Source organism: Phocoena phocoena, chromosome 10 (assembly GCF_963924675.1).
Source record: "Phocoena phocoena chromosome 10, mPhoPho1.1, whole genome shotgun sequence".
In the NCBI taxonomy this organism is placed as follows: Eukaryota; Metazoa; Chordata; class Mammalia; order Artiodactyla; family Phocoenidae; genus Phocoena; species Phocoena phocoena.
Genome location: NC_089228.1, coordinates 67,256,900 through 67,273,832, shown reverse-complemented (window position 1 = coordinate 67,273,832; position 16,933 = coordinate 67,256,900). Strand labels below are relative to the sequence as shown.

At 41.6% G+C, this 16,933-nt stretch overlaps 1 protein-coding gene across 1 annotated transcript in view; it reads left to right on the top strand.

Moving 5' to 3' along the window:
• STK38 (serine/threonine kinase 38) overlaps positions 1-11,882 on the top strand; it is a 43,599-nt gene extending 31,717 nt beyond the window's left edge. The window contains exons 9-14 of the mRNA XM_065885239.1: positions 88-149; positions 6,780-6,897; positions 7,929-8,052; positions 8,223-8,318; positions 9,286-9,380; positions 9,865-11,882. Of these exons, the coding sequence (XP_065741311.1) occupies positions 88-149; positions 6,780-6,897; positions 7,929-8,052; positions 8,223-8,318; positions 9,286-9,380; positions 9,865-9,995 (626 nt within the window). The 3' untranslated portion in view covers positions 9,996-11,882. The remainder of the gene's footprint in view (positions 1-87; positions 150-6,779; positions 6,898-7,928; positions 8,053-8,222; positions 8,319-9,285; positions 9,381-9,864) is intronic.
• The last annotated feature ends 5,051 nt before the right edge of the window (positions 11,883-16,933 follow it).

Sequence of the window (16,933 nt, the reverse complement as noted above, 5' to 3'; positions counted from 1 at the left end):
GGGTCTCATGTGGCTTGAACCAGAGCCTAAAAAAGTAGTAAACTTTATTCCTGAACTTTGATTAGAACTTGTTTTCTCTGCTTTTAGCTTTTCAGAACATGAATTCCAAAAGGAAAGCAGAAACCTGGAAAAGAAACAGACGTCAGCTAGTAAGTAATATTTGTGGCTTCTTAAATGCTACAAACCAAGTATGAATCAGTTTAAAAGTATGCACATAAATTTGCATTTGATAAATGTTTGCAGCTTACCTGTTCCTTGTTTTAAATTACCTTAATAGAGCACTGTCATTATGTTGGTAGCGCCAAAAGTAATCTTTTGAAGGAGGGCAGATAATATGAGGTTGTTCTGGTTGTGACATTTTCAGTGGATGACCTCATTCTGACCTTTTACATTGGTGACAACCCCTTTCCTTCCTGTTTTACCTTTTCCCTATGTTTATGGTGGTAAAGGGGTTATATTTAAGATGGAGTTTTCGCAAAATGAAACTAAGTACAAATACCTACCCAGAGCTTTAAGGCTGTGGTTCTCAAACTTTAAAAAGTTTTTTAGATTCACTGAGTCAAATCAGTTCACCTGCCCCACCCTTTCCTACTTTATGGTGGAAAAAGGAACTTGGTGATAAAAACTGGAGAGAAATTTAAGGGAAATGCTTACTTTACTAGTATTTGAGTATATACACATAAAATTATGCCCCACAAGCTTAAAAATAAGTAACATTATTGCATTTACCTTGATATCAATAGCATGTTGGAATTTATTTAAATAGTACAGATTCACCAGTGAAATACTGCTGTCTAGGCAAACTTTTATTCTGACTCATTGGTTCATAAAGTGCAATGCACGTATCCCAGTGTCTAGTTATTGGAGAATTATTGACCAGATATAATAGAAATGTGTATCACTACATACTTAGGCTTTCCTAGAAACCCAATAGCAAATTGAAAATAGTAAAGCTAAACTATAGCAGTTGGTCATTAGAAAGCAAGAATAGCAGGGATGGAAAACTATGACTAACTTGGAATGATGATCATGCATGTGTATTAGCTAGAAATAGTGGCACTTCTGCTTGTTGGTGTATACAGTTGTAACTTGGCAGGTTTGCCAAATACAGTGTTTTGGCCAGACTTCTTAGTAAAATAGTGAATTAGAGTTCTCTATAGTATCTTTAATAACTCATATAGTAGGTTGCTGCTAAGTATCTGTTAGTCATATGTGAAAGTGGAAGCCTTAGGATTAAGAAAGAATCAAAAGAAAGGCTTGCGTTTTTTGGATTCATTTAAGGCCCATCAGTGGGTCTCAAGACCATGCTTTGAATATTATGATTTTTATGTTAAACCTGGGTTTTGGAAATGTAGAAAATGAAATTAATCTGTGATATCTTTTCTAACATTAACTTGGGGATACTTCAGTTTGGTATAGCTAGTCACATCATAGCCTTCTTTTCATAGTTAAGGATTAGGGAATGTCAGGAGCAGATTTGGTCAGGCGCTTCTATTACGTCTCTCATAGAGCAGTAGATCTTAGCCTTGGCTGCATACCAGAATCACCTAGGGAACTTCAGAACTTACTGATGCTGGGTCCCACCCCAAGAGATTCTGATGCAGTTGGTTTGGGGTATATAGTCTCAGTATCTTACCTGATTTTTAAAAGGGCTCTGGGATTCTACTGTGCAGTGAAAGTTGAGACCCTCTATCTAAGAGACTATTTCTTAAACAGTAGCTCCTGCATTATTGGGAGACTGTTAATTATGTTTTGGAGGGTAACAAAAGGTAAGGAATCTTCTGTGATTAAAAAAATTTTTTTTAAAAGCAAACTAAGATTTAACCTTTGGCCACTTTAATTTTGAGGGTAATTAAGCTTAAATACCTTAAATTATTCTTGTACTCTGAGAAGCTTTATGCCTTTTGACATACACCAAAGGGTCATGTCAGACTTACTAGGAACCCCTTATAGGTCTATAAGGAAGGAAATGTCCCAAGTTCCATATTTGGAGTTAAGTGTTCTTTAATAGTTAATGTTTTTTAATCTGAATAAACTTAGGTTCTCATGCTGTGGTTAAGGTTCTTGCCTTTTTACTGTATAGTAGAAGTGGTCATCCTCATATGACCTCCCCTGATAACCTGAAGAAAATAAAGCTAACTTTCAGTCTTCAAAAGGTCAGTTAGGGCTTCCCTGGTGGCACAGTGGTTGAGAGTCCGCCTGCTGATGCAGGGGACACGGGTTCGTGCCCCAGTCCGGGAAGATCCCACATGCCGCGGAGCCTGCGCGTCTGGAGCCTGTGCTCCGCAACTGGAGAGGCCACAACAGTGAGAGGTCCGCGTACCACAAAAAAAAAAAAAAAAGGTCAGTTAGCCCTGTGCTTTTGACCTGTCTTAAGTGATCCCATTCGGCTAGTACCAAGTTGAAGGTTAATATTAGTTAATGCTTAATATAAATTTATTGCTCTAGGTTAAGCCTAACGTATATAATTGTTCACCCTGCCTGCTACTTTTTTTTTTTTTTTTTTTTGCGGTATGCGGGCCTCTCACTGTTGTGGCCTCTCCTGTTGCGGAGCACAGGCTCCGGACACGCAGGCTCAGCGGCCATGGCTCACAGGCCCAGCCGCTCTGCGGCATGTGGGATCTTCCCGGACCAGGGCACGAACCCGTGTCCCCTGCATCGGCAGGCGGACTCTCAACCACTGCGCCACCAGGGAAGCCCGCTGCCTGCTACTTTTCAGTCCATTGAGAATCACTGAAAAAAAGCAGAGGCTTTAGCTTCATCTTTGGCTGATTAAATCCTATTCTAATATTTGTAGTACCAGCATGGTTCTGGGTAACTCTTAGGCCCTAGTAACTGATTAGGCAATAGGTTTGAGTTAACTTTAAGGTATTAAACCACAGAGGTAATAAAAGATGAGGTACATCTAGGCATCCAATCTTTGTCAATTCATTTTTTTTTGAGTGTAGAATTTTCAGAAGTCATTAAGTAGGAAATTAAATTGCTTTATATCCCCTAAAATCTTAAATGAAATCATAAGTTGGAACATATCATATGTTTGAAATGACTGTTAACAATGAACAAAACTCTTTTAGAGCATAGCTCTAGCTGACACTGTGAACACCCAGACAACAAAAGGAAAAAGAAGGGTATAGATTTGAGGTATTAAGAGCTTCAAGTTGGAGGACACTCCAGTATGGAAAACAGACGAAGGTTTGGGAAGGGGGCAGTACCTGGATCATTTATACTTACGATGTGCTAAAGTGAGAATGGGCTCCCAAGGTGGGACTCTAGCTCCCAGGTGAGAACATTACCTTATATCACAGTTTTGAACCTGCTGTTGCCTACATTCTATAACTCCAAGATTTTTTTTTTTTTTTACACCTTAGTATCTTGAAGAAATTCTTTTTTTGTGGCAGTAGGTCTCTGGTTTTATAGTAGAAATCTTTGGACAAATAAGATTTACTTAATATTCAGCTTTGCTGGAATATATTTAGTCTAAATTGAAGGGTTTCTGTAGTTTCTCAACTTTTATAATTAGAATTAAAATATTTCTGCTTCTTGGGGAAGGCCCAATCCATGATTCAGACTCCAAAGCTTTAAAAAAAACATAGTTGGCATTTATGTTATTTAATATGTGTATTTAAAAGAAAACAGTGTACAATTCTCCATATGGAAAAAATGAGTTCCTGCCTTACCGTATACACAAAAAGAAATCGTAGATGGAAAATAAAACTTTAAAAATTTTAGAAGAAAATACTGGGCAATATATTTATGACCTCAGAGAAAGGAAGGGCTTCTTAAATAACGTACAAGAAGTACAAATTGTAAAGGAATACTTGGTGTATTTTACTACTTTAAAGAAAGAAAACCTTCAGTATATTGAAAGACAGAAGGAAATGAAAAGACAAGCCACATGGTCCAACTACTTTGGAATTATCTTATAGTTCACGTGCATACCCTACAACCCAGCAGTTCTACCCCTAGTCAGATGCCATGGAGAAACTCTTGTACCTCTGAACCAGGAAGCATGTATAAGAATGTTTATTGCATTTTCATAATAGCAAAAAACTGGAAATAGCCCAGTGTCCATGGACAGGAAAATGGTTGCATTCTGGAATAGAATATTGTTTAGCAGTGAAAATAATTGAACTACAGCTACATGTGACATCATGGATCAATTTTAGAAACAAAATACTGAGAGGAAAAATCAGGTAGCAGAAGACTGCATGTAGAATATTTTTACAAAGCTCAAAAACAAAACTAAGATCTCAGTTTGAGAGACACATGTGGCAAAATTACTTTTTTTAAAAAATTTTTTATTTTGTGGTACGCGGGCCTCTCACTGTTTTTGGCCTCTCCCGTTGCGGAGCACAGGCTCTGGACGCACAGGCTCAGCGGCCATGGCTCACGGGCCTAGCCGCTCCGCAGCATGTGGGATCTTCCTGGACCGGGGCCCAAACCCATGTCCTCTGCGTTGGCAGGCGGACTCTCAACCACTGCACCACCAGGGAAGCCCCAAAATTACTTTTTAAAAGCAGAGGAAAAATAAATAAATAAATAAATAAAATAAAAGCAGAGGAATGGAATTCCCTGTCTGTCCAGTGGTTAGGATTCCATACTTCCACTGCAGGGGGCATGGGTTCAATTCCCTGGTCGGGGAACTAAGATCCTGCATGCCGCGTGGTGTGGCCAAAAAATAAAAATAAAAAAAATAAAGGCAGAGGAATGATAAACATAAAATTGAGCATGGGGGTTAGGAGAAGAGGCAGGAGGATGGGCTGGTGGGTACACTGTTAGCTTGAATAATATCAGTGATACATATTTTGGTTCTTCATTTGGACTCATGGGTATTCATTTTATTATGCTTCATAATTTGGTAATTTTTTGGTATGTAACAAATTTAAAAAGTCGTAATAAAAATGATAAGCCTCAGTCTGGGAGAAGATATTTGCAATATATAAAACTATAAAGGATTAATGTTCTGATGAATCAGGATTAATGCCTTGGATTCATAAAGAATTACTACGAGGGAATTCCCTGGTGGTCCAGTGGTTAAGACTCCACATTTTCACTGCCAGGGCCAGGGTTCGATCCCTGGTCAAGGAACTAAGATCCCACAAGCCGTGAGGCCAAAAAGAAAAGCTAAAAAAGAAAGAATTCCAAGGAATCAGTAAGAAAAAAGGTGATGCAACTGAAAAAAACAACTAATGGTCAAAGGATCTGAACAGTAGTAATTCACAGAAAAAAGAACTGAATGGCTAATTAACATATGAATATGCACTCAACCTTACTAGAAATAAGGGAAATGCAGATTAAAAACAGCAAGATCCTATTTCATGTTCATCAGATTGGTAAAAATTTAAGAGTCTGACAAAGACAAGTGTTGGTGAAAGTGGAGCACTAGGAGCTCATCCCACTGGGCATGTTAAATAGATGTAACCACCTTGGAGGACAACTGGATGATGTCTGATTAAGTTGAAGATGCTCATGATGCAAGACCCAGCAATACTACCCAGTGCCCAGGACGTGTTACAAGAATGTTTATTCAGGTGTTACTTGTTATAGTGAAACATTGGAAGCAATGTAAGTGTTTATTTAGAGAAGAATGTATAAAAAACATTGTGACATTTGTATAATGGAATAGTGTACAGCAGTGAAATTGGTGAACTAGAGCTACATGAATAAATCTCAAAATCATAATATGGAGTAAAAACAAGTTTCAGCACTATAGAATAATGCAGTACAGTACGAAACCCTTTATCAAAAGTTGAAATATACAAGAAAGTATATGTCATTTATACAAATATCCATACAAGCATAGCACGGGTAGTTATGATTTCAGGATAGTTATGACTTCAGTGGGGAGAGAAGGATTCTGGCTTTAATCATTTCTGTAGTTTTGTTTCTTTTAAAAAGGAATGATCTGAGACAAATATCACAGATTATTAACCTCTCTTTAATATGGGTAATGTATACATGGATGTTGTATTGTCTGTGCTTTTTTTTCTGTATGTTTGCAGTATTTCATAATAAGTATTTTTAAAAGTCCACACAGCTGTAGCTTTTAACTTTAGAAGTTGTATAATATGGAAAGCACTTAGATTAGAGCCTTCCATGTGGTAAGCCCTCAAATGCTGAGCACAGGAAGGCTTTTTGACTGTAATTCCCCTAGTATTGCAGTCCTGGTATATGAGAGTAGATTACTTGAATTTAGAAAATACTCTTCTAAGAACTAGTTACATAAATGTTTCAGTTTGATAAGCAGACATTTATAAACCTTTGACCAGTAGGTTATAACTTTAGCTTTTGATAATAAAGTTTCCCTTTATGATTTTCCAAATTAAAGAGGTGAAAAGAAGGACGGTTTTGAGCAAATATTTAATTTCCAAACCAGGCTCTGCCAGTTAACTAGTTCTGAGGCCTTGGGCAAAGCCGTTTTGGGCGTCAGAGTTTTATCTGCAAAGTTGGGCGAATAAGGTCCTCTTTGTTGAGTTTTGTCATAGGCTCATAAGCATAACAGGAGTACAGGGCCTGGCACTTACTGGGTGCTCAGTTATGGTACTAGTTGCTACGACAGATACCTTTGACCTAGTGAATGGTCTCTCACCTCACTGACAAAGCTTTATTTTCATTTTGGAAGTTCTATGGCAAGCCAGACTTGCCATTAAGCTGCTGGGCCATCCTGCTTATTTAGTTTGTGGGTAGCTCTAGGTGATACTTGTAGCCTTTGGTCTCTAGAACAGAACTCTGGGCACCCATCTTCCTGCTGGGCTTCCTGATGTGTGTACGTGTTTCAGGCCTTCTCCACAGTAGGCACTCCTGACTACATTGCTCCTGAGGTGTTCATGCAGACCGGGTACAACAAGCTCTGTGATTGGTGGTCGCTGGGGGTGATCATGTATGAAATGCTCATTGGTAAGTTGCGTGCTTTCAGAGGACTTTTTCTGTGCAGTCAGGAAAGAGTCCTATGTTGATAATAGACTGTTTCAGGTGGGGGTCATCTAAGAGCACTTTTCCCCCTCGTCTTTTAAAGTGAAGTTTCCTAGGTAGAAAACGCTGGACCATCAAATGTATCCCACTATATTATGGCTCCCTGGCACCCTCTCGTGGCTTTGTTGATCATTTATCATGGTTTTCTTCGACTTTTCTATCCTCTCCATCTAGCAACTCTTTCATTCACTGGCATTTATTAAACACCCATTGTATACAAAGAGCCTTCACTGGGCCGTGTCTCGAGCACTCTACTTCTTAGTTGCTGTCCCCCCTTCTCTCTCAAAGCCTTCAGAGCATGGAGCCCTCGGACCTCTCTCCCTGTTGCTTGGTATATCTGTGTATTTAGGGGACACATCTGTGGGGCTGGCCATATGCCTGAGCACTAGGAGAGCCCATCTGTCCGTGGTGGCCCTGAGTGAATCTGTGTGAATGACTGGTGTGGCATCGTCTGGCTGTGTTGTCTTTGGGAACACTGGATGCATGCCTGTGGAGGCGGATGTGGTCTGTGTAGAGGGCAGGTGGAGTATTACGGTGACTATCCTTCTCACCTATAGTTCTCAAAGAGAGGCATGGTGGTCACTTTTCCCAAATAAGGATATTCCTAGAATGGAGTCGTTTCTTAATGATGTTGTTTCATCTTTTCGTTTTCCTCTTTGGGCACAGTGAGCCCCGCCTCTGCAACTCTGTTTCTGTCCTCCTTCCTTTTTCCAGCTCCAACTAGTAGCTGGCTCCCTAGTGGTACCAGAAGCACAACTTCACTTTGGGTTTAGGAGTTTTGGGGGAAAATGAACAATTGGTTTAGATGTTTCCTGGGGTGAGTGGAAATCCTGTCCATGTCATGTAGGGAAGGACATATAGGATCATTAAAGATATATTAGAATCAGATTAAGGTGAATAATCTGAGATTCAAAGTTCTGGGATGTGAGAGCTCCGAAGTTCCCTTTTTATTACAGGCTACCCACCTTTCTGTTCTGAGACCCCTCAAGAGACATATAAGAAGGTGATGAACTGGAAAGAAACTTTGACTTTTCCTCCAGAAGTTCCTATTTCTGAGAAAGCCAAGGATCTAATTTTGAGGTATCAGAACATTTCCCCTGTCCCCCAGCCAGGCTTTTTGACATGAGTGAATCTATTTTTAAAAATTTTCATAATTTCCTGGGTCGGTCCCCGCTTCCTCCCATTTCTCCTTTTCTTTTTCTGAAGAGACTACTTGAGGTATGCTGAAAGGCCTCCTCTGTCTTTTCCAGATTCTGCTGTGAATGGGAACATAGAATTGGAGCCCCTGGAGTTGAGGAAATCAAAAGTAACTCTTTTTTTGAAGGTGTTGACTGGGAACATATCAGGTATATCCGTATACAAAGTTTCAGGATAATTTCAGTAAGTCTGTAGTTTGCTTAATACTAATTTAGAAGCACCACTACTGGCAAGCCAAGTATGGGAAGAGAGCTTCTTAGAAATTCAGTGTCTTTTCCTGATTTTCATTCATGGCGAGGATTGGGAGTTGGGGTTTCCTGTCACCCATGTGCCGTGGGACACGTTGAAGCCAGCAGTCATTTCCAAAGTGAAGTGAACTTTGGATTCCACGGTGAAAGGACCACCTAAGCATTGTGTTGCACTTGCTTTTACCAAGAACACACCAACTTCTCTAGTGTTAGGAGCCACCAGCAGGACTGTCCCTGCTCCTAGGGTGGAGGCTATCACTGGGAGACAGAGAAGGAAGAGAGGAGTGGAAGAAGGATGGAGTGGGGAAGGGCGCAGAAGGGGGAGTGGAGGGGAAACGTGAAACTGTTGCGGACAGGGCTCGCAGAGAGCTGCCAGCGCTGCACAGACCTCCCTCCTCAGCATTCATTGGTTGAGCAGATGAAGTTGTCATCCATTTCATAGGAGTGTTCTAATTCGCATGCTTGTGATTTCTACCTTTGCCTTTTAGCCACTCTACTTTGTTGGCACTTCTGGTAGAAGAGGGTCAGAGCCCTGCACGAGGAGGCATTTAGAGGTTCAGTTTCCCTTTTCAGCAGACAGGGCAGGCTGTCAGGGAGAGTGTACTAACTTTGGATTTTAATTTCTCCTTATTCTTGTCTTTCTTCCTAGCTATGAATAATTACATTTTTTTCGTCATAGTTTTGTTTGGTTGTAGTCAGCTGGTGTGGTTGGTCAGTGGTCATAAGCTTTTCAAAGGAAATTAATGCTGCCTGCCAGTGGACAGTCTTCCCTTGTCAGACCAGGGGTCTTTTTTGGTTAAAGACTTGATTACTTGTGATCCGTATGTTTACTAACCGTAGTAATTTTTGGCATGTCTGTTCTTGGCAGAGAGAGGCCTGCTGCAATATCTATTGAAATCAAAAGCATTGATGATACCTCAAACTTCGATGAGTTTCCAGAATCTGATATTCTTAAGCCAACAGGTAATACTACCACTGCCTCAGGCTGCCTTATAAGTGCATTATTTCCCCCAAATTTTGGGGTGATGTTTACAAATCAGGTTAGAGAACATGGAGAGGAACTTCAGGCTCTTTATAAGTATTTTTCCAGTGTTAATGCAGGGCAGCAGTGAGACCTTGTTGAATGGAAAGTAGTGAATACAAACACCCATATTTAGCCTGCTCAGCTGGATGGGTGAACCACAAAGATTTGTTCTCTTGTTATTTATTAAATTAAAGGTTAGGTAATCTGAAATGACAGAAATGAGAAAACTTTTAAAATACTGTGGAAAACATGAGGTTCAGAGAACATAGGCAGGCAAATGTAGAAAATTCGCAGAGTGAAAAATAACTTTTCCCAGATAGAAGCTGTGATATGTTCTTCAGAATGTCATGTACTGAGTGTCAGTACTGAGTAGTCCATCAAGGTAAGGCAGTGAATCAACTCTCACATCTGTTTCTTTCCCAGTGGCAACAAGTAATCACCCTGACACTGACTACAAGAACAAAGACTGGGTCTTCATCAATTACACATACAAGCGCTTTGAGGGTCTGACTGCGCGGGGGGCAATACCTTCCTACATGAAAGCAGCAAAGTAGTTTCCTTGAAATGGGATCCTAAATTGAGCAGTTCTTTGTACAACATCATGGTTTTCTTCTCACATAACTGTTTTGAAAGAGCTTCGAAGAAGTTTATGGAACCTACCAACGTGTCATGGTAAACTCCTGAAATGTGATAGTAAGTGGATTCTCTTCCATAATGCATCTGATGACCTGTAGAACAAAGACAACCATTTTTACTACATCAGCCATTAACGGCTGTCCTGCTTCTTTAGAAGCATCATGAGCCAATTTGATGTTTTAAAAAAACTTGAGTTTTCCTATAAGTTCATCAGAATGAAGGGGAAAAAACAGCCACCATCCAACATTGAGATTGTAACATATACTTACTATCAGCCAATTCCTGTGATTTTGTGACAGATGCTTGCTACCAAGCCCACCAAGTATTTTTTTTTCTTTACAGCTAAAAGTTCCATAGTACTAAGGAAATAAAGCAATAAAGAAAGCTTCAGTAGCCAGCATTCTGGCTGAAGGAAATGATCCACCATTCTGAGTGGGTGATGGTGGTAGTTTCTCCCCAAACCTCAGCCTCGGGCAAGTAGCTTTTTATAGCCTCCATTCATGGTGCACTTTATTTATGGTACTAGGATAAAGACCCTCAGTCCATTTTGATTTCCTTCTACCCATCTGAAATACTCACGCTGCTTTTCTGAGTGTTGATGGGAAGATACCAGCTTGATCCTTTGTTGCTCTTAGAAGGCCCAAAAAGCCACTGGGCATTGCCAAGGAGTCCTGGATCACGTGGAAAATCCTCACTTTCTCTTCACGGCTGTATTAGAAAATCCCTTTGGATGTTGCTGTGGACTAGCAATACCCACAAGTGCTGCCAAAAGGACCTCGGTTTATTCCTGGGAACACAGCAAGGAGAGCCCAGGCAGAAGCAGGAGGCCTCGAACCCGCTTGGCTAAGGTGCTGCTCCTGCTCTGTGTCCAGACCTCCCTGCAAGTGGTGAAGGAACGAGCCCAATACAAAGCGCAGAGCCAGCCTGCAAATCCGTGCGAAGTTCACGCCTCAATCTTTGGTGCAACTGTATTTGTATCCTCTTAGTATTTCTCCTCTCCCAACTTTAAGTAACCATTTTGCCTTGGAATCATGATTACAAATTTTTCCTTTGCAGATGCCTTCCTAGGGGATGGTCCTCTTCACCCTAAAGGGTCACGTGCAGGCCTGGGCTGACCAGGCCTCTCTGCTGTGGTGCTCTCTAGAGACCCTCTGAATTTTAGCACAAAGTGCCTTTTCTTTCACAGCTGCCACCGCCTTTAGAGGACTTTTCGCTGCATCAGAAAAATGTGGAGGCTCCATATTAATGCATTATTACTTTTAAAAATTTTGATAACTCTTAAAGCATCATTTGCACCTATGTGGTAACTTTGCCTGTTGCAGAGTGTCATAGCCAAGCCACAGCTGGGAGACTGCTTTCTGCCAGTCTTGAGGTTGTTAACATCAGCTATGAAAGGAAAGTATGTCCTAGCTTAGCCATTCAGAAAAGAAAAATGGACTATCAGAGTTACAGTAGTAAGTGAAACTGCTTTGGGTTTTAATGTCTTAGAGGAAGAAAAAAGAATATTAGGGAAATATTAACTCTGGATGAAGGTAATGTGTTTCCCCTTATTCTTTCATTCATGGTTTGCTAGTGAAAAGGAAGTGAGATTCTTTTGTGTAACTTTGTAGCTTCTTTGGATTACCAAATAGTTGGGGTCTTGACCCCTATGTGTTTTGCAAGAGTATGTGGTAAGCATGGACAATGAGAGGTAATGGGAGGGTGGTAGGTAGTCTGTGTTGGGGAGTGGCAGGGGACAATTTGTTTTTGGGGGGGAATGCCCACATTTTAACTTTTAAATGTCTGAATAAACTGTGTGAAAACAATAGTCTAAGTCTGTGGCTCATAATTCAAAGAGCCAGAGTGCTGATGGCTTCCTCTGACCCTTTTGTCTGCAAACCGTTAAACGCTGAAGACCACCTTTAGGCAAAATGCTTTACCATCTCAGGGAAGATGGGACCTGCTTTTTTGTTCCCTGAGAACAAGTCTTCTGAACTGGGGTTCATGTAAAGAGACTGTCTTCTGTTGGCCTCACGTCTATGCTCTTTTCACCTGGCTCAGTGTTACTGGGCAGTGGGCACTCTTGCAGTAAGTGCAGTTAGGCCAAGGGGAGACCTGCCGACGAAAGTTCTGTAAACTGGTGGACCCTTTATACAACTGTCTGTTTGTAGCTCAGCCCCATTTTTTTTCAGCCTGGGGTTGACCAGGAATCTCACAAGCTCCCAGGATGGACTTCTCAGCTCCCTGTGTCCACCAGAGCAGGGCTCTGTCTCTGGATGTAGATTTAAGGAGTCTTATGGATCCCACTTCTTACCTCCTTCTCTGGGTCAGGAAAAGGACCCTCAGGCAAAGAGGAAGGGGCAAAGACCAGCCAGGGTGGGAACTGCAGGCAGAGGTTAGTTAAATGCAGCCTAACAATGTATTGTCGTTCCAAGGCTCATGAGTTTCAAGAAACATGTCGGGAACCACTGGCTCAGTGTTGGTCCTATTCACAGATAATTCTGTGTCCTGTCTCTTAGGAGAAGTTAGAAAATAATAGAACTTGAACTGTACTGCATACTAAAATGAAACTGAATGCTGATGTCATTCAGACTCCTTGCTTCAGGAGTACATCAGAATTTTCTTCAGTACCTATTTAAGAATTTCAAAAGTGAGGGGAATCCTTTGGGATTAATGGTCAGGCTGTGAAATAGCAGACTGCTAATTTTAGCGCTCATCTGTAGAGTGTAGGAATCCTCTGCCACTGATTGCTACTCCTGTTTCTCTGAATCATTCCTTGGAAAGCATATTTCCTGGATCACCTTCTCCTGTTACTCTCTCCTGGGCCTCTGTGTGTAACCCAAACGGTGTTTTGAATTGAATGCAAAAGGATTCAGTGAATGGTATTTTCCTTTCCTAGTTAGCAACCATTTCCCTGGAATGATCTGTCAAAACCAACACTGACTTAAAAACAAGCCTCCACGCTGCTCTTTAGGCATATTTTCAGAGAAAAACATCTTCCCCACATAATACTTAAGCATTCATAAAATACAGAGCTCAATCCCAGGTACACTGGGGATGCAATAGGGAAGCCCACTGTGGTTCTGAACCACAGATCAGTTTGAGGAGAGAATTCCCAGCCACAAAGTTGGCTTAACAGAATTGCAGCATCAACTATAAAGTTATTAGTATGTTAGTGTTGCTGTAACAGTACTATTAAGCCAACCCTGAGTTGTGGGGAAGGTTGAGGAAGCTTCCCAGAGGTGTTAGTAAGTAGCAGTGATTTGGCAGAGGGAAAGGTGAGCAGTGCAGGATTTGGGAGGCTGGTAGGTATGGTCCCGTGCTGTGACAGAGGCGTGGAGCTATAAGTATTGCTTCCCGAAAAACACTCTCCAGTCACTTTCGTTACTTCATTTCCCTCTCACTTCAGTCTGGTTTCTTCCCCTTGTGTGAAACACATTAGTATTAATTATCCCATGTGCAAAACGTGCTAGTACTAATTTTAATAATCACTCCTCTGTTCACTGGCGTCCTAACTGCCACATCCACTGGCTTCTCTTCAGCCCTCATCTACCTGACCACCCTGCTGTACTCACACTGTTGAGTTAAAACAAAAAACTCTGCTCCCACCTCTCTGACTTCCTTCTTGGTAGTTCCTCTGCCACTGCCCAAATGCTGGTGCTCCTCAGAGCAATGCCTTTGCCTTTTTTTCACTTGTATGATCTCCCCCATACTGTGGCTTCAGCTGCCGTTTTTGTGGTGAGATCTTCAAAATGACCATCCTGCCTGGATCCCTCCCCAGAACTCTAGATCCCATGTAGCCGAGTGCCTTTTAGAAATTGCCACCTGGAAGGCATCTTACAGGTGCCAACTGTCCTTATGGAGCTCCTCTTGCCTCCACAGCCTTTTTTCTAGCTCATTCTATCTGCTGTCCAAGCCAGAAATTTCTTACATGATTCCCATCAGTAAACATATATAATTCTGGGGCATGATTGTCCATCCTACCAGTGTCTTCATCATTCCTTGCTGAGTCCATTGTTGTGGTCTCTTAGCTGACCTTTGTCCCTGGTCCTTCCCCTTTCAAGTCTGTCGTCCTCTCTGCTGCCAAAGAAACTTAAATTTCAAGTCTGATCATGTTATTCTCCTGCATAAAATCCTTCAGACTCCTGAGAGCTTATATAATGAGACCAAACACCTTTGTCTGAGGTACAAGGGCCCTTCCTTACTCTGGCCTATCTCTACATTACTATCCTCCCCCTGCCCCCACCATCCTCGTCCCTGATGACAATAAGCAACTAGTTCACCTTCGCATCCTTGCTTATACAGTTGCGTTGGCCTGGAATACTTCCCTTTGGATTCATGAATCCAAAACAACTAGTATTTGTCTTTCACAGTTTGGTTCATGTGTCATGTATAGAACCCTCCTGTGAACTCTTCTCTAATTTTCATAGTAAAAATTGGCTACTCCATCCTTATGCACTTCCTGAGTGACCCGGACTATTTATGGATCTGTCTTTGTGCAATTATAAGAGCCCTCTGAAGGGAGGAACTGTGTCCTAGTCAGCATGTCCCTGTGACCAAGCAGCACTTAGCACTGAACATACTCAATGGGCCATGCCTTCAGAGCATGTTCTTAACCTCTGTGCTGACAAAGGCAGGCCTGCCAGGGAGGCCCTGGCTTGCTTCAGCACCCCTTCAAGTTGTCAGTGTCACCAGTAAGCTGCTCAGGCCAAGTGTGCTGAGGGGAGCTCAGGAGGCACCTGACTAGAAGAGGGCCGAATCAGCAGAGGATGAGCAAGATGCCCCAAAGCAGTGTTTCCCAGGGACCTGCCTGGACCCGGCCCTACCTTCTTAAGCTGCCTTTCATGCCTGCCATGCTTCTTCACTTGCTTGAAACCAAAAGTAGAACACAGAAGTTCGTGAGTCATCTTACCTTTCAAATTTACATTTGGTTTTGTGGGGTACTACTTGGTTGGATTTGAGGGTTCAACTACTTGGTTGAATGCAAGTTAACCAGAAACTCAAAAGAGAGCAGACCATTATGGCTCCGGAACCTGTGAATTATAAGAAATAGCAGGGTGGGAAAAGCACATACAGGCTCCAGGCCAGCCGCGCCCCCGCCGGCTGCTGTAGGAAAGAGCCTCTCCTGGGCAGTCCACGTGCTGCTACTCTCCGTCCCCTTTAACATCTTGAGTTCCAATATTATTTTCTGCTAAAAAACAACAACATGGACACAAATGATAACATTTTATTATAGAAAAAGCATCCCAAATATAGGATTTCGTAAACACTGGTAGGTGAACAAGTGCAACTTTAAATACAAAGTAAAGAGGCAAAACCTACAAGCATTTTGCCTTTAAGAGAAAACGTAATGTTCTCTTGCAGAGGTGATCCCACCCAGAGCACGGATGTGGCTCCATCTCCCATAAAGGTATCAGGTTTGCTTTCTGAACTATGCCCAGTTTAACAATTTCAAAATGATGGCAAGAAGTGGCATCGAATAAATCACTGATTCTTAACTTTCTATTGACTATTACTCGATAAAGGCTCCCATCACTCTTTGACAATTTAAAGCCTCTGCTCTGATTGTTTTTACTTAACAGAAGGACCTGCTGGAACACTATCCATCCTTTCTGGGCTTATGCCACAGTATTTTCACAGACCTGTATACATTAGGTATCACACGGAATTTAGTTATTAATACTGGCTACTGCATATCATGCGATAAATCCAGCTACTTTCTAGCTTCCTTACCTTTTTTTTACTGTCATTCTTTTAATACCTTTTCTCCACTTTGGAGAAACCATTAAGTAATCTCATCAGACACATTTTAACACTATCTCCTTGCCTGCTCCCAATTCCTTAATGGCAAATGTTTCCTAATCAACAATACATGATTTGATGCAGACACAAACTCAGATCCTAAACCTCAAATTCAGGTTTATCTTGGCCTGCTGAGATAGATACCTCTGAATAAGACAGTCTGGGTAAAAACATTTTCTTATGAAAATGTTTCTGTATAAACAGCCTGGCTTACTTATTTAGGCACTTAGGAAAAAACCACCAAACCTGAGTTTCACCTTTTTAATTAGAAATACCTGTTGCCCAGCTGGCCAGTAACTGACTCTGAAGGGAATGACTGCAACCCAGCTCTTGTTCCTGCGAGAACTGCGAGGTCCTGTGGCCACGGGATGTCCTGGCCCTGGGAACAGAGCTGCTGTGGCTTAAAGGAGCCACCGAATTACACTGATGCTGCGCTCCAGGCTGGAAGGGCGTGGGGTACAGAAGAAACGTCCTCTCCACCAGAGGGAACCTGTGGGCCCAGTTTTTACCTCCGTCACCACCACCTGGCAACACTGGAAGATTTACTTCCACAGATCTCCAGCTCACTTGAACCCTAAGGGTTGGGGCTGAAAGCACGTTAACCCAATTTTGGGGGAAAAAAGACCTGGTTTTTGAAAGCCGGAGGAAATTAATCATTTACATAGAACAAAGTGTTAAGTACATGCCACACTTTCATACCTAGCTTTTTACCTAAGCAATGACTAATAAGTTTTAGAGTGTTAGCTGAGACATGTCTACCCTTAAATGTTATATATTAAGCTATAAAACAGAAATTATACATACTTATTATAGTCTACACAAAAGTTAAATTTCCTTTGTGATAGCATGGAAGTCAACCACAAAGTGTAAAGGAAGCACCATTAAACAATTATCCTGGCTGGTCGTGGGTATGAATGTAGTACCAGTAAGGTCAAAGCCAAACCTGACCTCAAACAGCCAATTCTTTTCACGGGAATAAAACTACCCCTGGCTACAAAATAACGTTAACCCTAAACATTAACCCTGGCCATCAGCCTTACAAATGGATGCCAATGATAATCAGAATAACTCCGTA